We start from the raw sequence: 25,343 nt of genomic DNA, 5'->3' as shown, positions 1-25,343 counted from the left end.
CAGCCAGCGTCTTTGAGAGGTCCTACCTGTTGATAGCAACATACTTCCTTGAGTTTCAACAATAATTGTGCAGCTCTTTATCATTAACAGACTTCTTGCTTTCCTGTGTTCTGTCTCAACTGTAGCAATGTCAAAGTCTGCTGTGAAAATCTCATCTGACTTACTGTCGAACCCACTCTGTGAGCAAGACCCCAAATTTCTTGAAATGGTGATGGCCCTGGACACAGCTATGAAGAGAATGGATTCCTTTAACCAAGAAAAGGTAAATCAGAGAGAGGGAGAGAGAGAGAGAGAGAGAGACTCTATCTGGGGAGAGGAGAGAGTGAAAAATATGTCCTTCAAGTCCGCCTGCACCTGTTGAGAAGTGTCCTTTTTGCTTGTCTGAAAATAGCCTGTCAAAATTTGCATATACTGAAAGTTTCTGGCTATATATCAGAGGGTGTACAAGTCTGCATGATTGGGATCATGCTGCAAATTGCAGAATTTGGTATTTAGCCATGGATACAATTCTTAGGACTCTTGGGCTTGCAGGGTTTTGTTTTAATTATGATAAGAACAAGTGGACTGTTCCAGTGAGAACTGAGCATGTTCAGAATGTTGAGTGTCAGCTGGAAGTGAAGAGCAGAAGACATGGGGGTGGGGGAGTGGAAAGGGATCAACCTGGGGGTGGGCCAGCAGGCTAGCAGAAACCCTGAAGAACAACAATCTTGTTTAGGAGGCGAGAATGCACTGCAACATTTCATTGCAGGTCCCACTTGTAATTCAGATTGTCTTTCACATCCATTATTGTTGTCCATGTCTCTTTTTCTGGCAGGTGAACCAAATACAAAAGACAGTCATAGAGCCCTTGAAAAAGTAAGTAACAGTATTTTGGTATGAGCAACAGTGTGTGCCTTTGCAATCCTTACAATTTAACATGGGGGTGATACATGTATCCGACATGTATCCGACAGGGAACATAAGTGAAGCCCATGAAAGCTTGGGAAATTGTGTAAATCCCACTTTGTATTCAGGGGATGAGGATCCCAATTCCTAGCCTTCATAGAAGATTGAAAATGTGAAGGAAAAGCATTCTAAAACATTAGAAGCAAGTCTATAATGTCTAGATAAAGAATCAGAACATTAGAAATGTGGTTAGATTTATGTAATATGCATGAGTTATATTAGTTGTAGAATTTGGCCAACAAATCACAGAATGTCTATCGTCCTGGAGCAAATTTGCATGAACAAGAATAAGCACAAGAAAGGCATTAGACATTTCTGCACTCCCATAAAAAGGCTTCCCTACTGCTTCTTTCACTTTCAAAGAATCCTGGCTTCTTGTTCTGTATGAACTAAAGATTGGTTTAACTAACCAGAGTTTCCTGATCTCTGGTTTGTATGTATATATCCAGGATTCTTCAAAGCCAATTGTAAATGCTAGCAAAGTCCTTCTGGCTGAGTGGGAGAAGGAGAGGGGAGCATGCCATCCTGAGGTTTCATTGGGCTAATTTTAGCTCAAGCATATACCACCAAAGTATGGCTTGGTGTTAATGTGCAAACAGCCCACTCTGTTCGGGATTGTTCTGGTTGTTAACTTAGTGGATAGATGATCTTGTCTTTTGGTGAAGGAGTTGTATCTAAATCCTATACATATATGAACTGCATGAACTTTAGATTCTATGAACAGTGTGGGTTCTGTCATCTTTATGTTGGAGGTAGCACCTCCCCTATCAAGGCTAATAAAATGTAAAGGTTTCGAAGCTCATCCTCACCCAGCAATACATCTAACCCTGCAGACGTACTTTTATCCTTGCAAGTCTATAAGCATCTTTCAAATGTTTAAGTCTTATTAGCACTTACTAGGCCTATAAGCAAGCATTAGAGACTCCTTAAATGAATTTAGGAAGAATTTCAGTTACTGCAACCAAATGACTTCAGAAGTCTTTAGATTCTCTATTTGATTACAAGGAAATAGTGCAAGAGAGAATAAAATGACTTTAATAAGGTAGTGAGTGAGGTAAATTACTGAATAACAACCTTAGTTTACACCTGGCATTTTTGTTGTCTCTAGTCTCAAGCAAGAGTCTTATGCTGTTAATATGGTTGCCCGGTGCTTGTATCAAGAGCAAAGCAATTGCAGAATTTGGTTTCGGGGGATCTCTGCATGCTTGCCTTCCCTCTCTTTCCTCCTATTCTGTTTACCCCAAGGAGGTCCAACCTCTCAGACCAAATAGGCCACAAAAGTCCTTTGACACAGAACCCGGGAGGGGGGCACACACTCAATTAAAATTTCATATTGTAAATTTAAGTGTTCGCAATATAGTTAATATTATTTAATATACACGTTTCATGTATTTAATTAAATATATATATTTTAAACACACAATTATAGTTAACAATTAGTACTTGTTAACAATTCTTCATGAGCTGATTGATGTCTGCCTTGAAGTTGGCTGTTCACATGTGCAGGCAACTCTTGACTGAATTGTATGTTAAGTTGTTTTGAGTTTTGGACTTCATGAAGTTCATGTTTGAAAACGCTTGTACATTTGTGTGTGTGTGTGTGTGTGTGTGTGTGTGTCTTCTTCTTCCTCTTCTTCTTCTTCCTCTTCTTCCCAAAATTCCTTTCTCTTCCCCCACCAATTGGTACATCCCAAAGCTCAAACTTCTATGCACTGCAAAAAAGAAAGCAAAGTCTTTCATGCTGAAACACACACAGACAAGCACTCACCCTTCTTCTCTGTACCACCCACTCCCTGGGAGGCTCTGGAGCCCTGGCTGCTTGGGGATCTGGCCATGCTCCAAGCGGCTCCAAAAATGCAGCCTGGTGGCCACACAGAGCTCCTGCAGCAGCAGCAGCAGCGGAGGAGGAGGAGGAACAGCCACAGCAGCCTGCCTTTGGCTGCAGCACACACTCACTCACTGCCACCTCCATCAGCCTGGCTGTGCTGCCCTGGGTGAGGTAGAGGGTATGGAGCTGGAGAGCCACCAAAAACAGCCTCGAGGGCCGCCCATGGGCCCCATCTTGGACTACCCTGGTTTAAACTATGAAGAATGAGAAATGATTGCAAAATTCTTACCTACTGCAGCAGATTTCCATAAGGCACCCTGTCTATTTTTCATGGTCTCCAGCCATGTTCCTCTTCTGCTCTTACTGCCCTCACTTGTCTGTCTTTTCCTATTATTCCATCTCTTCCTCTTCCCACCCACCCAAAAAAGTATTGTAATTCTCAGTCAGCTTGGATATGGATATTGGATTCACATTGGAAGGTATAAAAACTGAACAGGCTTGTGAAGAGTACACAACATACTATACTGTAGACCTATCTCAAGGGTAGAATTTGAATCCTTCACATTGTGCTTTACGAATGAGGGGGTTACTATGACATGTAGGCTAACAATGGGAGAGAATGGCTAAAGAAGGTAAGGGAAGATGGGAGTGCATGAAAGCAGGTCTGGACAAGAAAGGTTCCTGCTTGTAGCATGTGCAAGGCTGGTGCTGACCTCTGATCAAAGAAGCATTTGTATATGACTTCCAGCTGATCAGAAAGGCAGGCTGGGAGCCCGTGAGGGGCCACGATAAAGCAAAAGGGAAAGTTCTATAACTTATTGGGATCTTTTGAATTGATTAGGAAATTTGACTTTCCTGTCCGTACAGTCATTGGTTAAGAAAAAATAAATAAATGCCCGTTGTGAAAATTGTATTACAACATACTGCATATTCAGGAAATATATTACTTTGTTTCCCAACTTTATTCTATTTAAATCCAGTTCAGCACACAGCTGTCCCCCTCCCCCACCATTGCTTTATGTACACATAGTAAAATCTGCACTAGGTAACCAGTGAGATGTAAAGGTATAAAGCTAAGGTGGAAAAGAGAGAGAGCCTGGAAAGGGGTTGTAGGGCGGAAGTAGTGGGTGGGGAAGGGGTTAAGTGCATAAACACTTTGACAACCAAATATCTCCAGCAAATACCCACCACCACATGAGCAAACTTACTTGACAAAACCAAACCAGTAAATATTACTTGGCAAAGACAGATTTGGGAATACAAATTGGCTTGTGAAACATGTAGCTCCTGCCTTAGAAGATCATCCTCATGCCATGCAATTTCACAAAAACTAGGCAAGGTAGGTTGCATGTTTTTCCTCATTTTATTCTCATTGGTAATTAAGGCTGTTAATCCAAAGTGAGTTCTTAACTTATCTGAGAACTAGATGCAGACACAATTTGGTCACAGACTAAGACTTTAGCCCGTGGGCTCCAGAAACTCCCATCTCTGAAACAGTTCTGGAAGCCAAACTCATTTCCGATCCCCTCACTTTTGCCCTTTTATAGTTTGGCAAGTTGAGTGCAGTTACAACCTGCATTTTAAAGCCACCCCCTTCACATTCCACTTTAGGGTTAATCTGGATCATTTCTCTTCCTCTGCTTCCTGTATGTGAAATGCGAAGCCAAGGGGGAGCCAAATGAGAGTAAATGCATATGTGATGCTACAACATTTTTTAAAGAGCCCCAGGACCCATCTGAGCATTAATGAGAGGCACCATCGGCATTCCGGCTTGTGCTCTCCCCTCTTTCTGATTTTGGAATGCTCTGATAATGTTTCTAGATTAATGAAAACTGTCTTGGGATTCTTTCACTTGTTTCCTGTTAGGTATTGCTTTCCCAAAGGAGATCATCCTCCCTAGCCTCTCCCAGACTTGCCTTGACCTAGAAATGGGCTTTGATTCTAACAGCTGCACTTCATTACTCCCTTCAGTGGTGGTCCTTACAATTTATTAGCTAAAGACATAGATAAATTCAATCCACGCAATTATCGTTAGCGGCAATATATTACAATCAGAGTCATGTGCAGCATAAACCACCTTATTCTCTAGTGCAGCCGTACGAAGCTCCAGGAGGTGTTTGGCACCTCTGATGAGACTAATCGCTTCTCTTCAAAAGCAGCAACTGACTCAAGGGGGCAGGCACATCTTCCCGAGGTTACTAGGATCAGAAGTTGTATTTTTTTGTTATTCCTAGATAATATAGTCCCCTGGTGTGGAATTACTGAGGGTTAATTTCAGTTCATTTAAAATTTTAAGTGAGAATGTTGTGTTCTTCACTGTGCGGGTTGAGCAGAGTGGAAGGCTGGAAAATTCACCCCAGATCCAATTCAGTCAAAAGGCAGCTATCTTCTGGCTCATACAGCATCCTCCCAGCTCCTCCCTTGCCCCAGGATGGGATTGGTCAAGTGTACAGTGCACTAGCTATGGTGGATGACACATTTTGTGCTTTGAACAGTGCAAGAAGCTCGGATGTTTGCATTCTGCACCTCATTCACACAACAGCCTCCTTCAGGTGATCTAAAAGTGAGTTCCCTCAATACATGAGTGGGAGCCATGAGGGTGAGTGCAGGAGTTCATCTCTTTGTGTTACTCTCCATAAAGGTGAATATATGAAATGAGGAGCCCTCTTTGCTCCCCTCTGCACTTTAGAGCTCTGCCTCCCTACCTTGCATGTTGAACAAACTCCCTTTTAGAATCACAGAATGATAGCGCTGGAAGAGGCCACAAGGGTCATCTAGTCCAACCCCCTGCAATGCAGGAATCTTTTACCAACGTGGGGCTCGAACCCACGACCCAGAGATTAAGAGTCTCATGCTCTACCCACTGAGCTATCTTTCACAACTGATGTCTTTCAAACCAAGAAGACTTGGTTCTGATCTCACTGTGCTCAGTCTCATTAAGCCACCTGAACACCAGGTGCTTGCTGCTGCTCAGGACTCTTGCTTCCTGCAAAGCTTTTTGTTATTCTGATTAAAATGTCAGTAGAAAGGTCCATATAAGAAAAGACCCTTGGAGACAAAAAGCACAGCAACATTGTAGATCCCGATGCCTGTGAATGGACTAGGCAGACTGTGCAGACCATCAGGGCTTAAAAGTAATTCAGAGCTTGGCCCTTAGCTGTCACACCAAGACATGCTCAAGGCAACTTACATGGTTTCCTAGTGTGCTTTGCCAGCTGGTTGGAGTGGTGGTCCCCAAAGGCACCGAAAGGAGCTGCTTCCAGGCCGCAGAGCACCTCAGACACTGCAGAGAACTCCCTCCCACAGCAGGGGGTGGTGTGCTATATTGACTCTCCTGGCACAAAGACAGAGGGGAAGGGTCCCAATTAACTAACTGCTTAACACAGTTGGCAGTTCTCCCCTGAAGATTCAGAGTTGCACTGGCATGTGTGGCCGGGAGTTATACTAGGTCCAAGGCTGGACTGACGGTCCCAGGCCTGAGGTAGCAGACAAAAATGGAATGCTTAAAATGGGAAGCTCTGCTGCTGTTAATTTGACCTTTGTGAAGACCAGCAACAAGTACAGAGGAGACGCTTCCAAACCAGGTGAGGGTGTTGTGACAGACCCAAGCCAGGAATCCTCAGAAACAAAAATAAATGGATGTGGAGGTTGTATGCAGAGTCTGAGGTTCATTAGAAAGAACTGGTGGTGTTGCCTCTCTTCACACTTCTTTCTGCTGCTTTTTCTGTGAAAAGCAAGCTCCCCCTGCCCCTCAGCAGTTTGAATCAGCATGTTGCATAAGCTAAGTTATATCTCCTCAAGAGTGAGTTTCCTATACAGCTGGAAACCAGTCTGGAGGCTTGCCACTTGAGTGACCAGCTATATTCAACCCCTGCTTTTCCAGGCTAGAAGGTTCCAGTAACCCACATTACTAGTAGCAGTGCCTAACCCCCCTCTGTAACCCATAAATCTCATCCATTAATCACACAGTCCTGGTCTGTGAAAGCAGATAACCCAGCCTTTCGGCTCCCTGGGGGGAACTGGGGACCGGAAACAACAAAATCCGCTTTCATGTCCTTACTGGACTCTAATGAGGATTTCATACACAAAGCTAGCCACATGGCCTTCCTTCCCTCCACCCCCAGTTGTGCACCCTCCCTCATCTGGGGACTCTTAGTCTTAATCCCTTGTTCCCACTGGTTTGAACTGTCATCTTATTTTCTGTTGCTTTTTGCTGTAGTCGGAAAGGATGGTTTTAATTTCCCCTTCCTGGTGGGTGGACAGGCCTGCGACGGACGTGTGGGCACCGATTATGGAATGACAGGCATTCCTGAACCCAGCCCAAGTGCTTTGGCTAGCTCTGTACCAGTCTCAATCACACCCTTTCCTGCCTCCCATGTTTATAAAGTTTTTCCTCCCCATTGCCTTTTCTGGCTTAGTTACTATTTTTTATGTTCTTTTAATTACCACCCTTTCCTCTTCTCTCCCCAAGTCCTGTTTTTCTACTCCTTTTCCCTTGTCCTGCTCTTCAGTTCTCTTTAGCTGTCCTTCAAGAGGCAGGCTTCACTTCTTCTCTGGCAGCAGATCTGCTCAGGCTTATTATACCTTCCAATATATATTTGCATTATAGGCCCATTAAAAAACACAAACCCAATTGTGAATATTTGGTGAGGAAACACCATGACAGAAGATAAGAGTCTTTTGGGGGCAGTGGGAACAACAGAAAAATAGCCAGTTAAAAGTGGAAAGAGATGTCTGGTTGTGCATGATTATGGGTGATGATCTGATAGATGTTTCCACTTTGAAAAGGTGATTATCACATTAAGAATGTGTTCTTTTATTTATGTATTTTTCAGAAATGATAAATTTTCATCCATAACAGAAAATATGGTACATTGGCCATACAAATAAAACTTTATATCTCTTTATCTACAAGTGTCCTCAAAACCTACCCAGCCAGATTCCATTCTTTGCTTTTTGACCAGGAGTCACTGCTGAATGGTTTCTTGAGCCTTTAGTGGAGTAGCTTTGAATTCACATGATTGTAATGGGAAACAGCATCTGGTGTCTTGTTCCCAGACTAAAAGCTGCACAACAGCACAAGCCATGTTTCATATTCATCAGGGATGCCCAACATCTGGTTGATCCCTGAGAGGTTCTGGTCGATCGCAGTTGATCGCTGGCTCTTTTTACTTTGCGGTGGCATAATAGCATCTGGCCCTGTCCTCCATTTTTGCAAGATCGCTGCAAAGGAAGACAGAGTTTTTGCTGTGAGGCAGATTGTTTCCTTAGTGATCGGTTGGTGAGCGACTTCCCCTTTCCTCAGTTCTGAAATTTCCCTCTCCATAATGTGACATTATTCCCTAAAAAAGCTGAACTACTTATAACTGAAACCCCCACCCCCAGGACTTTCCTCCCTAAAAAAAGCTCAACAATTTTGACCTGAACCCCCCCCCTCCCAAAAAAGGTTTTTATTCTGTGAGCGGATCGCAGTCTGTTGGGAGTTGGACGTCCCTGATATACATGATGCACAGCTTGACAGCAAAGTCTCAAACCTGCCACAGACAGCTTGGAAGAATCGTTGGGAAGGGAGGGTATTCTCAAGGAGGGATTTGAGTAAAGTGGGGAGGCTGCTTGGAGTATGTTAAGATAATGATAGTACTTACTAATGATGGTACTTAACATTGACTCAGCCCCTTGTGTTTTGAAAGCATCAAGAGATGGTTAGGCACTTTAGATTGCCCACTTGTGCTTTAGCTGTTCTGATTCCCATATTTAAAGAAGAGGGAACACATTGCCAGATGTCATTCAGCTGGTCTGGCTAGCAGTGATTCCAAACTTTTCTTTTCCTTTTCTTTTTTATTTGCTGTATACTTTGATACGATGCTCGAGGCAGATTCCAGCACATCCCAATAACACATGCACATAAATGCATACACATACTCAACCATATATATATGAAATTGTTGTATTGAAACCATTGAGCCAGCAAGTCTAGTATTGTCTGTAGTGACTGGTAACATCCTTCTGGGGTCTCAGGTCTTTCCCAGTCGGGCCACCTGACATTCATTGTAGAGAAGCCAAGGATTAAACCTACTATGTGCAAAACACCTTCTCAGTAAGAAGCAAAAGCTGAGCCGCACTAGGCAAGAAAGGCTTTGTTTTATCCTCAGACCTTGCTTGCTATGAGATCGTGGATCTTCTGCCTTTTTAGAACATCACCCACATAGCAGAAGGAATTGAGACCAGCCTGTTTGTTCTAGGAGAGTAGATCTCTCATGGTATAGGACAGCAAAAAGAACTTTGCATCCTGTTCCAGGAAACCCAAGTCTTGCTATGTTGTTGTGGTATCCATTTGCTGACTTGAAAGCTTGCATGGTGAAGTGGTTGTCAGTATACTGCTCTTGGATTCTCAGCAGGTACTTGTGAAATATGGTTTGTGGTCACTGGGCTAGGAAGGGTGGATTTATTGCTGGTTTTGTTTCTATAAATGTAAAGGACTTCATGTTTTCTTAAAATAAAGTTGTATAAAAAAAGATTGTGGTGGCACAGCAAACTTAGGATTTGGGAACATGATAGAGAATTTAACACATGCAGATTCAAACTTAACAAAAAGTGCTGATCTTGATTGAATATGATCCCTGAAATGGGTGGTTTGAGCTATACTCCAGAGTTGGCAGTCAGAAGAGGCAAACTTAAATACAGTTGATGGAAGTGATCAAATATCTTTCTTTTTTATCACCTGGATTCTATGTGTTCACTTACGAGCATGTCCACGTGCAGGGTGCGGCCTTGAAGCAGTCAGTGTCTGGATGGGAGACCACCTGGAAGCCCCCTTGGGAGCTGCCTTGGGTTCCATGAAGAAAGGTGTGATGTAAAAGTAACAACCTAATAATGTGTCAGTGAACTACAAGTACTTCTTGGTGATATGTTTTTATATTCTAGAAGTACTGTAAGCTTCAGTCAGATTAATCAACCAAATCTTAGGTTGATTACTCAGTGGGATTTAATTTAAACTGGTGAAGTCAGCTTTTAACTGGAGAGGTTGAGCGTTAAGAACAAGTGCTTAAAAAAAGACTATTTGGTTCTGGTATTTAAGGTAATGGGGTGTTAAAGATTAGCTTTCCTTCCAACAATGCACAGTAGGTTTTATTTATTAAATTGTACATTACCTTGGTCTTCCATCATTATCTCCAAAAAGGCATTCATTTTGAGGCTTTGGCAGTATTCAGATGATGATGATGATGATGATGATGATGATGATGATGATGATGATGATGATGATAATAATAATAATAATAATAGATAAATAATAATAAATATTATTATTATTTATTTATTTGTACCCAACCCATATGCCTGGGTTTCCCCAGCAACTGTGGGCAGCTTTCAACAGAGTTTTAAAATACATTAAAACATCAATCATTAAAAACCTCCCTAAACAGGGCTTCCTTCAAATGTCTTCTAAACATCAGGTAGTTGTTTATCTCTTTGACATCTGAAGGGAGGGCGTTCCACAGGGTGGGTGCCACTACCGAGAAGGCTCTCTGCCTGGTTCCCTGTAACTTGGCTTCTTGCAGAAAGGGAACCGCCAGAAGGCCCTTGGCGCTGGACCGATACATTTCAATTGCATCAGTCAGTTAAAAGCAGGCAGTTAATGAACTAAAAGATTAGCAACTGTGGTTATTAGTGTGCAGAAAAGCAGTTCTCAGTTTGCTAATGGTGGGTGTTGTAGCTGTTATTGGAATACAGCTACCATAAGCCAGAGGTCGGCAACCTAAGGCCCATGGACTGGAAGCGGCCCATGAGGGTCGCTTAACTGGCCCATAAGCCGCCCCTGAACCGAGCCGCCCACTCGGTGTTAAACTGGCACAGCACGGCGCGGGACTCTCTTCCGCAGCTCCAGATATTGCTTCTGCACATGCCCAGATGCCAGAAATCGCGCCTGCGCAGAAGCGCTATCCAGCGCCGCGGACATGTGCAGATGCGTTTTCCTGCGTTGCGTTGCACTGCACCAGTCCATGCCCGGTAAGCCTTGCCAACCCCTTCCATAAGCCATGATGGCTGGGGCTGATGGGAGTTGTAGTCCAACAACAGCTGGAGCCTCCCTCTGCCATAGGGTAAGCAAACATCGGAATTCACTCTTTCTTGCAATGTTTTGATTCTCTTCTTTTAGTAAGAGCTGTATGACAGTGGAAGGCACCCCTTTGAGAGATGGTGGACTCCCAACTCTACACTTCTTTGATTCTATTATTCTAACTTCTGGGAGGGCTGCATCATTAGGTTCAAATTGGCTAGAAAGCATTCTGATACATAGGACATAAGGTTTTTTATTTTTAATTCAAAACAAGTAATTCTAAAAACTGAAGGTAGCAAGTGCAGTCTTAGGAGAGTGAAGCATTTCATCACACACACAAAATTGCCGCTTCTAAAGTGAGGCCTACTATGACCCGTTGTCTTAAAACACAGCGGTGTTATTGCCTCCCTTGTATGTAAACTTAATTGACTGAGGCTGTAGTCCTAACCCCACTTACCTGGGAATAAGCCCTTTTGAATTCAGTAGAACTTACTTCTGAGTACAGATAGGTAGCCGTGTTGGTCTGCCATAGTCAAAACAAAAAAAATAGGTGCTACTGGAAGGAATTTTTTTTGTTTTTACTTCTGAGTAGACATGGTTTAGATTGTGCTGTAAGATTATTTAGTCAGGTGGTGGCCCTAGTTGCAGGGATCCACCCAATTTTTTTCTCTTCTGCCTGCTGTGGGACATGCTGCAGTGTGCTGAGTCCTTGTCTGCGCATAGCAGCATAGCTGCCTCCATCTCCTGTTAGCACAGCCTGGGTGGTAATGGGTCTGTTGCAGTCACTGTGTCACAGCTGGAGAAAGAAAGAGTGAGTTTCCATTTTCAAGGAGCAGACTTGTCAGGCAGGTTGACTAGTTAATGAACACAGCAGCGGTGGGAATCCTGATGCTGCTTTTATCTTTTCAGGGCACTGTCTTTCAATCCTCATCCTTTAATTATGGGAAGCTGAAGGGAGACTGCGAATGCAAAAAGAAGTGGCAATATTATTTATAATTCAGTGTGTCTTCTAAAGTCTGGCAATCCCCACCCATAGGTTAAAGTGTCACCTTAAGCAGAGTTTTGGTGGCACATTCCTCTCTACTTCCAGCAGTGGGGAAACTGTGCTTCTGTATTTTCATTTAGTTATCCCCATGTAGCTAGCTATTAATACCTATTGCTTTTGAGGTTTTATTATTACCACTCCATTCTCCTCTTTACCCAAGCAGAATCTCCAGAGAGAAAGTGATTCCAGCTTCCTCTGAGATCAGCAAACATGTGGGTCAAACTTTGGGCATCCTACACATTCAGCAGTTATAAAATGCTGTCCAAACTGCATGGTCAGCCTGCCCCAGCTCTGCACGCTGAGAAATGTGTGGCAGCTGCATTCTAGACTGGGAATCTGTTGGATCACAAGCCGTCCTAACTGCTCACCTTAGATTACAACCTCTTTGCCCATGCAAAGCCATTCCTTGCTCAGCTCTGGTTCTTATTCTTGTTCTCAATCCTATTTTTTATTATTTTTTTTGTACCTGCTCCTGGCCTTCTCCTTTCCTGCGTTAGACCAACACGGCTACCTACCTGAATCCTTCTTTCCTGTTTTTGCCATATACCGATCAGCCTTGCATTGTTGTCTTTGAATTGTGTCCTATCCTTTCAGCATTATCTCTTTTTGCTGCTGGTGGAGCAGAACCCCATTTGCCCTAACAGACCAACCTCTACTGTCATCCTCTTTTCCAGGATATATTTTTTTTCGGGGCGGGGCGGGGGGGGGGGGAGAAAGACAGGTAAACAAGGCACACTTCCATACTTTTGGGCAACCTCTGTTACTTGGAGGTGCTCCAAGCAAGCACATTGATAGGTGTGTAGGGCCTCGTAACACTGTCAGTGAGGCACTCCACACCGAAAGCCCTGCAACGTCCTGAGGCCTACTCTCAGTGATTCTGAATGCCGCTAACTTGGATGTCATCTTTGTCTTTGCACAGCCTTACTGTTGCAAAATCAGTGCACCCATTATTGTATCTTGGCTGAAGGTAGCTGTTCTTCAGGTGATCCCAGTAGCAGGGAAGCTGTGTAGCTCAGTGGGTAAGGGCAGCTTGTAGACTTTGAATAATCTCACCCCTCCCCTCCCCTCCCAGTATGGTGCATGACCCATGCATTAGAAGTCCTTATGAGACAGCAGTTGCTGAATATACAAACCTTGTACTCTAGCTATTTTTAAAGCAATCTGTTGTGCCATGTCCCTTCATTAGTGCCTGGAAAAAACATCACTTTGTTAAATTGAGACTACTAGAATGTTGTAAGCAGGAAAAACAGACCGACACATCAATTAGTTTTTAGAAATATATTTTAACTCAGATGGTAGCAGAATCTTTGTTTTTAAGTTGATGTCCATAGTTTTTGTGATCTATATAAGCTTTTTCAATTCCTCATTCCTAAGAAATTAATGATTTTACATACCATCGTTAATGTACATGGTCCTTAACAGAGTAACATAGTTCCTCCCTTCACTCAGACAGGTCCCTGGCCACAGAACATGATGTCTAAATTTCATTGGAGGCAAGGGAGAAGGAAGATCAACAGGAGAGAAATGTGAGCAAATGTTGATTATATGGTTTTTTAAAACAATAAAAATACAAAATAAAGCCATGACTTTGGGACAATCACTATATTTCAGAATAACCTATTTCATAGTTTTGTTGTGATGATAAAATGAAGAGGGGAAAACCATGTATGCTGCCTTTTGCTCATAAGAATATAAGAAGGCTTTGCTGGATCAGGCCAATGGCCCATCTAGTCCAGCATCTTGTTCTCATGGTGGCCAGCCAGACACCTGGGGGAAGCCTGCAGGCAGGATTTGAACACAGGAGCAGCCCTCTGGCCTCCTGTGGTTTCCAGCAACCAATTTTCAGAAGCATGACTGTTTCCAACCGTGGAGGCAGAACAGCCGTCAGGACTAGCAGGTCACTGGAGGAAAGGTAGGATGTGAATGTAGGAAATAATGATGCTGATTAGATTATAAACTGCTCTGAGCATTTCTTTTAATTTAAATTTGTGGAGGGGGAATATTGAGTTTCATTTTGGTTGAGGTGAAGACATGGTTGTATTGAAAGTAGCACTAAGTAGCTCCTTGCATGAGAGAAACAACTGGTGCAACAGGACTCCCCACCCCCACCCCCAAATCTGTTCTGGGGATTCCCCCAACCCTCTGCAGCAAATCTGGGGACAGGATGGGGGTGAAGAGGTGGAAGTTGTTCCACTTGCAGTTATTGAATTGAATACCACTGTAGTGGGTTAAAGTCAAAGGGGTCACAAAGAGTTCAATTCACAGGATCCAGTTACCTGGAGAATGGGTTCTTCTTTGCTGGAAATCTGTTACAGATACTTGATAACATTATTTTCATTGCATTTTCAATATCTTTCTGCATGTGCATGTGCGTGAGCACAGCCATGAACTCTATACAGAAATGCCTTTGGGCCTGCCCCTCATGATGTCCGCTGCTGGGACATCAGGAAAGCTAAGCTGTGTTTTGCAAACCTGGTCTTGGCAAACTTGGTCTCTGGTCTAATGTGCTGGGAGCAGCCCAAGGTGCTGCTCAGCAGGTTTTCTGAAGTTGCCTTCAAGGAAAAGTGATATAACAGGGGAAAGAAGACTAGACTAGAACCCTTCTTACTAATATGTTAGTTTGCTGTGTGCATGGGATCTCTCTCTTTCTCTCATACACAAACAAATTATATATAATATGTAATTTGTATGGAGGAGTATTGAGCCTTGTGACCCCCACCTCCACCCCACCCCCCGGAATGTGAAGTAGTACCATCTGACATGACCTGCATTAATTAATAAAATTTCTTCTTGGGTCTAATTAAACACAAAGGACAGTCCTTGGAGATTATTATGTATGTCCAGCATCTTTCATGCTTTGAACATATGAATCTATAGCAACTATAGCACGGCAAGGATTGCATAGTTAGTCCTTTAAATCAAAACCACAATTATTCTGAGGCGCTTAAGTCCTTCCCAACAATGTAGAAATCTAAGTATAGAAGCAAATGTCAATAGCTCTTATGTTTTAAATAATACCACAGTACCTTTCCTGCTGTTATGTCTTTCGTACAGGCTATTACAGGTGAGTAGGTTTTATAGATTAGATTTGATGGCGCAGCGGCATCTGAAATATCTAAGAGCACAACATAGTGTGCTTATTGGCATAAAGGCTTGAGGGGGAGGGAAGGGGAATCTACTGGGGCAACTCTTCCGTGTACAGAGTGCTTCTTACAACATAGAGACCTAAGAGTCGTAATAATGGTGGTTTGGTTTTAAAGTTCTGTCTACAGAATTCTAACTGCATTTCCCAGGAGATTATGAATGCAGGGGGCAAATTTACTTCTATTTTAGCAGCTTTGTGTGTTCTGTGGGTTTTGGTGTTCATTAGACTACTAAGGATTTGAGAGTGTTTGCATTTATTATGTAGGCATTCTGCTTCATGGTACTAAAAGCTAAATGTTTGCACTGAAGTCAGATACCAACCCCAAGCTGAGTTGGACTGTTCTGGAAAGATTTGGGACTTGTCTAAACTGAAGTCAAATCCCTCCAAATCACCCCAAACTGAACCAGGAGCCTCAGAAGCAATTTAGATATATTTTTTAAATATCTCTTTTAGGTTCCCCACCCCCAAATCATATTTAAAGGCAACTAGCGCAAACACTCATGCATCTATCCTTCATAATTTTGGCAGGTTTCTTGCACCTCTCTGATATGTGCGGTTATACAAATTGTCCACAAAAGTGGGCATGAATCCTAAGCCACCTTAAAACTGTAAAAATTGCCCAGGAAAACCACTGCTGTTAGTTTCTGCATTTAGTCCTTTGAATCCAGTCCCTTGTTGGTAAACTGCTTCCTATCTAGACTTGGTTACAGATAGGTAGCCGTGTTGGTCTGCCATAGTCAAAACAAAAAAAAATCCTTCCAGTAGCACCTTAAAGACCAACTAAGTCAGTTCTTGGTATGAGCTTTCGTGTGCATGGACACTTCTTCAGATACACAGTGTATCTGAAGAAGTGTGCATGCACACGAAAGCTCATACCAAGAACTGACTTAGTTGGTCTTTAAGGTGCTACTGGAAGGAATTTTTTTTGTTTTATCTAGACTTGATTATTGCTGTTGTTGTTTATTTTAGAACATAGACGTAGTTAAGACATTACACTAAACTATGGTTAAGAATATTTAAATTGTGATTTAGTGTAATGATAAACCATGATTTGCAATCTGCTAGCAAACCAGGTTTGAAAATCATTACTTGACTAGTTCTGCCCCCTTGATTTATGCCAGCAATGAGTTGACATGATATTTGAAATGATGTAATATAGAGTGGTACCTCGGGTTAAGAATTCATTCTAGAGGTCTGTTCTTAACCTGAAACTGTTCTTAACCTGAGGTACCACTTTAGCTAATGGGGCCTACTGCTGCCGCCGTGCGATTTCTGTACTCATCCTGAAGCAAAGTTCTTAACCCGAGGTACTATTTCTGGGTTAGCGGAGTCTGTAACCTGAAGCGTCTGTAACCCGAGGTACCACTGTAGTTGCTGTCATTCCTCTTTTTCCAGAGGGCCCCTGTGCCGTAGTGTTGAACAGATGGAAATGACAGCATCGAAGCAACTGTTCCCAGTCGGCAAACATAATGTTATGTCCAACATCTTGTGCCCATTTAATCATAGCAGATTTAACCGTTTCATCCTGCGTGTTCCATTTTAACAGCAAGTTATACATTCTTGAAAGTATCTTAGTTTTGGGATCTAACAATTCTGTTTCCAATTTTGATTTTTCCACCTGGAAGCCATTTTTTTTGGTCCAAATTATAGGCCTCTCTTATTTGATAATAGTGAAGCCAGTCTCGCACTTTGTCTTTTAATTTCTCAAAACTCTGCAATTTCAATTTGTCTCCTTCTTGTTCCAAAATTTCCCAATATTTCGGCCACTTGGCCTCCATATTGAGCTTTTTCTGAGCCTTTGCCTCCATCGGTGACAACCACCTTGGGGTTTTATTTTCAAGTAGGTCTTTATATCTTATCCAGACATTAAACAATGTTTTCCTGACAATATGGTTTTTAAATGCTTTATGTGCTTTAACCTTGTCGTACCACAAATATGCATGCCACCCAAAAACGTTATTAAAACCTTCTAAGTCCAAAATGTCTGTGTTCTCAAGGAGCAGCCAATCCTTCAGCCAGCAGAATGCTGCTGACTCGTAATAAAGTTTAAGGTCTGGCAGGGCAAATCCGCCTCTTTCCTTTGCGTCAGTTAATATTTTAAATTTTATTCTGGGCTTCTTGCCCTGCCAGACAAATCTAGAAATGTCTCTCTGCCACTTCTTGAAACAGTCCATTTTGTCCAAAATTTGCAGTGATTGAAACAAAAATAACATTCTTAGCAATGCATTCATCTTTATAGCTGCAATTCGACCCAACAAGGAAAGCTTCAAATTTGACCATATTTCTAAGTCTTTTTTCACATCTGTCCAACATTTCTCATAGTTATCTTTAAATAGATTTAAGTTCTTAGCAGTCATATTAACCCCCAGATATTTCACTTTCTTAACTAATGTTAAACCTGTCTCCTTCTGAAACCTCTCTTTCTCAATCGGTGTTAAATTTTTCTCAAGAACTTTAGTTTTTGACTTGTTCAACTTAAATCCAGCCACATGACCAAATTCTTGAATCAGTTCTAATACTCTTTTCATACTAGATTCTGGCTCCCTGTAACGTCAAAACTAAGTCATCTGCAAAGGCTTTCAATTTGTATTGTTTGGCTCCGACCTTAAATCATTGTTAGCTAAACTTGAAAATGAAATCACCTAAGCACTTCTGAACCATTCAGGTGTTTCTGGATGAGGCAGGAGATAGATGATGTTTCAATTTATATACAACCCTTTGTCAAAAGATCCCAACGTTAAGAACACATTCTACACATTGTGGCTCTTTTGCCAATCAGGATTGGGAATATTATGTCTGAACGGACCATATGATTATTGCAAACCACTGTTGGTAAGATACTTGAATTAAGTCATACCATGAAGTAAAATTTTTGTTTGAAGACATGAGAGATTTGACTGTATAATTGAAATAAATGTTGGGGCCCTCGGGGGCAGCTGGAAGACTTTCAACTATTTTTAACTAGTTTTGTGTGAAACTAGCAATTTTAAAGTTATTGGACACCTCTAAAAAGACACTGCTGAAGTTAACGAAGGAATGTAATTGTGTTCTTTGCCAGCATCTTTCCCTTAACAAGCAATTGATGCACCTTGCAAAACTTGAATTTAAGCTGGATATTGTGTGTGTGTGAGTGTATCTGTCATTATCTTTTCTGAGCCTTCAGGATGGGGAGAGCTAAAAATTAATTTAGATGTAGGATTAGTTCTCACATTACTCCCATGGCTGTAAGAAACCTCAGGCTAAGTAATCTATGGAACAGGGCATTCTCTATGAGGACATAGATCAGACAGCTCCATATAATGTATAAAGTTATGTTTATATAATTATAGAATGCGTAAAGTAGCTCAGGTTTGCCTTTGTGCAAGTTGGATCTCTCTGTCTATCTCATAAGGTAGATGCAAACGAAGTTAATAAGACTTTTAAATGTCTGTTGTGTGTGGGAAAGGACTGTAAAAGTAATAATATTAGTCACTTTTCTCGTGTAAGGTGTTCAGAACATACTCATAATAATGATAGTATAATGGTGAGGATATAATGTTGGGAGGAGAAAAAGACAAAAGACAAGTGAGGTAGCCCTATTGAATTTAATTCAAGGTGAAAACTTGAATGCTCAATTTAAATGATTAATTGGATATTTACTGGCAGTGGTCAGGCTAGCAATAGCCAGATTTTGGAAGGGATTGGAAAGGACAACTCTTAGACATGGTACCATAAGGTGTGGCAGATTACTTTAAATGAAAAACTTACAAAGAAGCTAAAAATGACAAGGAGAGGTTGCCAAAATAATGTTGGGAAGAAGACAGATCAAATTTATGGAAGAGGGCTCAGGTTGTTTATCTCTCTCACCTAGCTTCCTGTCTCAAATACAGTTCCTGTTAACTGAATATACCTTGGGACAGACAGGTGGTCTTGGAAGTGCTGTTGAAGGCCCCTCGGTTAGGTGACTTCAGTTTCCTTGTCCTTTCAAGCAGGTGTGGTTCTATCTCCACATGCTAGTGGACTGGCTAATTGGAGCCAGTTCAGATAGCTAATGGCTCCAAATCGTGTTAAGGGATATTTATTCTGATACTGCCTCTTTTCTATCAAAACTCCTAGTGAACACCTAAAACAAGAAATTAGCATGGGTAGTTGACACAGTAGTTTCTTGGTATTCTTTCATGCTAGTTGGAGCTCAGCATCTCCCTGTTTAAGGATGTGTGCCTAAGGCCAACATGGTGCCCCCCAGATGCTCTTGAACTGCCGTGGCCCCTGGCCAACATCTGGATGGCTCTGTGTTTGCTGCCCCTGGTTTAATGGCAATGAAGCAGGTGGGCTGGCAATTCAAGCCCAGGTTGAAGGAAACTCCTAATGACTCTTCTCAAATGTGGCTTGCTGCCTTAGAGCCTGTTCCTTGGCAGTGATGGTGGCATACTTACATGTCCTCCCACATGGCATCCAGCTGCATGGGATATTGTAATACATTTCATGCTTTGTGCTTACCATGGGTTTCATCCAATTTTTCTTGGACTCAGATTGAGGAGGCCCAGTGAAAATCCCTGCTAGTCCGCAAAGGCTTTTAAGTGACCCTGGGCCAGTCACCATCTTTTAGCCTAACCTACATCTCTGTAGCTCTAGAGGACAACAATAGGAGTAGTGGGTAGAAATTGGAGTGAAACAGAGTTCAGCACTCTCATGGTAGGAGCTGTTAGGGCCTGCCATACTTCTTCCACTTGTCGCGATGCAGATTAGTATTGCCATGAGTTTTGTCTGGGTCTTCATGCCACACTTTACTCTGCACTATTTCAAAGAGGCATCACTGAAAATGCCTGAGCTCCTGCCCATCGCTGTGCTCTGTTCTGCTTTTTCTGCCTTCTTACCCACCCCTTTCTTCACCCCTTCTGCCCCCTTGCGCTTCAGCATAGCTGCTCTTCTTTTCTGTTGCTCTTTGTCAGGGCTTCTTGCGTTCCATTGTGTTCCTGCACACATGCACACAATATCATGTTGTCACTTCTCTGGAACCTCCAAGGGGGAGTCCAAAAAGCACAAGGTAAAAATAGACCAAAATTTAATTGCCATTAAAAGAAGACCACCTACACAGCCCTTAATGTAGAATATTTGAGGTGGCGGTGGCAGCGAAGGAAGGAGAAAAATTGGACAGTGTATGTTCCCCAGTCATTTCCAACTTTTACATTGTGCTTGCACGCATTGGCACAGGAAAGGGAAACTGCTTTCACTCACATATATGTAGTTGATTGCAATGCCTGTATGAGCGCTAAAGCGGGGCACAATTTTAAAAAATAAATATGTGGGGCAGAGAACCGAAAATGGCCAGCAGTGGACTGGCAGATTGACTGAAGGTGTGGGTGGAGACAGAAGGGGTGGAGGTGACAGAAGTGAAAGAGGAATGGCCACACAATGCGCCACAAGGGAAAATGTGTGTTTTTTTTGTTTTGTTCAGGAGTCCAAAAAGGGATCTGATCTGGTCAGAAGGGGAACAAATTTCTATATTTCTATTCGGCGGTAAAAAGCCGTTTTTCACATTTCTGCGTCAGGATATAAATGAAAAGCTTTCAGCCCAGTGCTACAGAGGTTCTAAGAAAGTGAGGGACCAATGGAAGTGTGGGCGGGGCAGGTGTGTGGGAGGGGGCAGCCCTGGGGGTGGGCTCTCCTCTGCTGGAGCTGGAGGTGAATTCTGCTTTGAACAGCGATTTGAAAAGATGACCTTCAAGGTCCCTTTTTCACTCTCTGAGTCTAAGGTTGTCATGTGGATAAAATGCATGGGAGGGGGGCAGTGGCAGTGTTCCTTGCCTTGAGCAGTTTTTGGAAAAGGCCAAAAAGAAAATGGAAGCAAGTCACTAAGCTAAGCTCTCAATGGACAATCAGGATAAGTGTCATGAGGACACAGAAATCATAATTTTACCCTACTTCATTTGTTACAGATTCAGCGGTGTTTTCCCCAGCCTGAATATGGCAGTAAAGCGGCGGGAACAAACTCTGCAAGATTACAAGAGGCTGCAATCTAAGGTGGAGAAGTATGAAGAGAAGGAAAAGACGGGACCCATCCTGACGAAGTTGCACCAGGTACTGAGCCAAGAGGGAAGGGGGCTCATCGGCTCACGGTCAGAGAGGATTCAGAGGTTTTGCAGGTGCAGGGTAACATTTTACTGGTTGTCCTGGGACTCTTTTCACAAAGTTGCATGTGCTTATCCACAGGGAATACAAAGGGGGGAGTTAGTGCCATTCCATTAGGAGTGGTCAAAGGATATCTCTGAGGTGTTTGTTCTTTTGGTGTCTTTAATATTTAGTTTTGAGCTGGAATTTGGATGGATTCAACCAACAATCTAGAGCGTTCTGGTGTGTTTTAGTGTGAATCACTTACCTACAGAGAAATCTAGTTTTCACACAGAAGATACATTTGGATGCAATACCGGCCACAAACCATCATCAGGGCAACTAGCCTTTGCCTGAGCTATCACAGAGCAGCTGACTTAGCACTAGCATGCGACCCAGCACTCGTGGTTTGAGAATCCAATAATAAACTTTGGTTTCCACTTGTGGCTTATTTGGAGAGAAGCAAGCCACACAAACAGGTTCACATGTAACCCTAACCCAGCTTCTCCTTGGTTTGTTTCCCTGCTCTGGAAAGCGATGAGCAAAATGAGGAGTGCTTGAGTTACAGGCACCTACCTGCACACAGCTTGTGCAGAGGCTAATTTCTCTAACCATGGTTCATGGCCAGTGTTGTATACGAATGAGGCCAATATCTTCATTTAAAAGAAAATCAATTATTTGTAGGATGATCTTTAGAACTGCATATGACCATTAGGTGCTCAGCTCCCATTTGTATCTTGGTTGCTGTTGTTGCAGCCACAAGTGACTTTTCCATTTCACATTTCTGCCACCCTTCCTGCGGGAGTGACTCCTTTGCCTCCAAATATCCTGCAAGTATATGTACACAGTTCAGAGTTGTAGGCACACATCACAGAATGGCTTCCAAATTCGCCTCAGTACTTTTTTAATGGAATAATCCAGCAAGATTTGTTGAGATTTTGAGATGTCTTATGAGATGACTCCTGTGTCAAAGAGGAATATTGAAAAGGGCCATTAATCTGTTTTGAAAGTGGGGCTTAGACTAAAGTAAAAAGGTCCTCCGGTTAAGCTGGTCTTAAGCTGGTGTTAAGAGAATTGTATTTAGGATGGCAGTTTTAGTTTCCTAACTCACTAAGCGCTACTTTGCATTTGGTGTGGCAGTTGTGTGTGCTGCGGCTGTATTGGCATCCTGGCGAAGATAGGATCTACACCCCTAAACTCTCCCTAGGTAGCTGCAGCCAGTCCCTAGGCGCTTAAATGGAAGCGCTCACATTTCACACTTTGAAGTTTCTTGCAGTAAACTGGTGGGGCATCAGGGATGAATGGAATGCCATATAAATGATGAAGCAGCTCTGAATCTAATGTTGCTAACCCACTTTCCTATGTCTGTTGGAGCCTCTTAAGAGATTGGCTTTCACTGAAGAATGCAAATTCTTAATAACTCTATAAATTGGGCATTGTGTTAAAGAATTACCATATCAACATTAAGAAAGGAGAATTCAAGCTTTATAGTAAAGAAGCTTAGAATGCTGTGTATGCATGCATAAAACTAAGGATGTGCCAAAGTGAGCTCCTTTGTCTTGATGAGTAAGCAGGGAGGGTTCTCCCCCTCCCCCTGGAATCTCAAGCAGGGCTGTGCCAAGAGGGAAGGGGGGCACCCTTTTCACAAACATTTTCATCTGTATCAGAAGGCACATGTGTGAGCACACATACACTCCCCACTCCCCCCCCCCCGGTGTCTTTTGGCAATAGGCAGTACAATGAGTTATTTTGCCATCATAGTCCTGATCGGCTTGGGATCACCCTTGAGCCCAGTTTAGGAAGCAGGGCCATTCTAAATTAACTTTGTCCTATTGATGTCAGCATATAAACAGATCTGATTGGCTATGTAACATTGCAATGTGGTTATGTTCAATATGTGATCCCTGACTGGCTAAGACAAAGAAGCCCTAGTCAACAAAGGATATGAACATTAAGTCAGGTGAACATTAAGAAGAAGGCAAACCATTCTCAACAGTAAGTGATTTTTTTGGAAAATATTTTGGAAGACCTTAAAGCACTACCTTCATCCTAAAATGGAAAGAAGCAAATATTTGGTCCAACCATGTTTGCTCCTATGCATCTTCCCTGTCTAAGGGCTGAGGGCCATTTTATATGCTAAGGATTAAAAGGACCTTGCTTGGCTAAACTACATTTGGTACTGAACATGGGAGGATAGTCTCACCGTCTGTTGAGGGGGAGGTGATGGATAACACTTTGTGGTCCTCTTCTTCCACTACCTTTTCTGTTCCCCCAGGCACGGGAAGAACTGAGGCCAGTGAAAGACGAATTTGAGGCTAAGAACAAGCAGCTTCTGGAAGAGATGCCGAAATTCTACAGCAGCCGCATCAATTACTTCAAGCCAAGTTTTGAATCTCTGATCCGGGCTCAGGTATGACTCAGGCAGTCTGTTGCATAAGTATCTGCTTTATTTTCCTTAATGCAACCTAAACAACAAGGCTGTTCAGTAGTACTTCAGTAAGAAAGAAGTGAATGCCATATATAGATGCCATCAATCTGTGATGGAATATCCAATAGACACATACCAAAGCCCTGTGGGGATAGAAGGGATGAGAAGAGTAGGAAGACTGCAGCATCAGCATGCAAGGGGTCTTTAAGTTTGGCTACAGTTTGACAAAAGAAGAAGGGTCATTTCATACCAAATCACCTGGTGCCATGTGCTCTCAAGACTCAGATTTTCTTCAATTTTTTTCAATGTGTAGATACCTATGTAAAAGGTAAAGGTACCCCTGACCGTTAGGTCCAGTTGCAGACGGCTGTGGGGTTGCGGCGCTCATCTCCCTCTATAGGCCGAGGAAGCCGGTGTTTGTCTGCGTCCAGCTTCTGGGTCACGTGGCCAGCATGACTAAGCCGCTTCTGGCGAACCAGAGCAGCACACAGAAACACCATTTACCTTCCCTCCGGAGCGGTACCTATTTATCTACTTGCACTTTGACGTGCTTTCGAACTGCTAGGTGGGCAGGAGCTGGGACTGAGGAATGGGAGCTCACCCCGTCGCGGGGATGCAAACCGCCAACCTTCTGATCGGCAAGTCCTAGGCTCTCTGGTTTAACCCAGAGCGCCACCCGCATCCCTAGATACTTATGAGATAACCTCAAATTAATTTTTAAAAATTTTTTGATCCAAAATTGGGCGCAGGAGAATTTTTTGAAAATTCTGATTTTCACGTGATTTAGGCTAATGCAATTTCTGCGTCTGTTTAGAAAAAACCTCCTGTTTCACTTATTTTTCAACTGATTGGGCTTATTTTAGTATCAAAATAAAGCTAATTGTGGTTTCTTTTAAAATAAGGTATAAATATGGAATTAAGTGAGGCTTTAAGGTCTCTTTGAGCCTGAAATAACTCACATAACTCACATATTTGTGAGAATAGTTAAAATTGTTCCCTGTTATGTTACAGTGTCATCTGATATATTTTTAAAATTAAGTTTTATTGATTATTTAATAAAAACAAAATATGTCCTAGAGCCCTTGTTCATTTTATTGTGTAAAGCACTATGGCTTATGGAACCTACCGGGGGTGGGGGATGACAAAAATACACTTTGAATGGTTGGTGACCCACAGAGCCTAGACTTGCCGATCAGAAGGTTGGCGGTTCGAATCCCCATGATGGGGTGAGTTCCTGTTGCTCAGTCCCTGCTCCTGCCAACCTAGCAGTTTGAAAGCACGTCAAAGTGCAAGTAGATAAATAGGTACCACTCTGGTGGGAAGGTAAACGGCATTTCCGTGCGCTGCTCAGGTTTGCCAGAAGCGGCTTAGTCATGCTGGCCACATGACCCGGAAGCTGCATGCCGGCTCCCTCGGCCAGTAAAGCAAGATGAGCGCCACAACCCCAGAGTCGGCCACGACTGGACCTAATGGTCAGGGGTCCCTTTACCTTTACATAGGTATCTACACGTTAAAAAAAAAAATTGAAGAAAATCTGAGTCGTGAGAGCACAGTCAAGTATTAAAATCAGGTGGTTTGGTGTGGAAAGACCCAGAATGAAACAACTGCGAACATACTGTATATACTCGAGTATAAGCCAACTTTTTCAGCACATTTTTTATGCTGAAAAAGCCCCCCTCAGCTTATGCTCAAGTGAGGGTCCCTGTCGGCCGCGGTGGAGGAGGAACGAGCAGCTCGAAAGCAGCCCTTTGGGGCTGCTTGTTCTTCCTCCGCCGCTGCCACCACCAGCCTCTGCCTCTCGGCAGC

At 42.8% G+C, this 25,343-nt stretch overlaps 1 protein-coding gene across 5 annotated transcripts in view; it reads left to right on the top strand.

Moving 5' to 3' along the window:
- BIN3 (bridging integrator 3) overlaps positions 1–25,343 on the top strand; it is a 143,185-nt gene that overhangs the window by 97,262 nt on the left and 20,580 nt on the right. For 4 of the 5 annotated variants that reach the window (XM_083713805.1, XM_083713808.1, XM_083713807.1 and 1 more), the window contains 4 exons: positions 126–262; positions 815–855; positions 20,938–21,079; positions 23,385–23,519. In XM_083713805.1, coding sequence (XP_083569931.1) covers positions 126–262; positions 815–855; positions 20,938–21,079; positions 23,385–23,519 — 455 coding nt within the window. Of the gene's footprint in view, positions 1–90; positions 263–814; positions 856–20,937; positions 21,080–23,384; positions 23,520–25,343 lie in introns of all 5 variants that reach the window. The other variant, XM_083713809.1, reaches the window with a different exon arrangement.

Source organism: Podarcis gaigeae, assembly GCF_964106915.1.
Source record: "Podarcis gaigeae genome assembly, chromosome: 15".
Taxonomy (NCBI): Eukaryota; Metazoa; Chordata; class Lepidosauria; order Squamata; family Lacertidae; genus Podarcis; species Podarcis gaigeae.
This window is presented reverse-complemented; position numbering and strand designations above follow the sequence as displayed.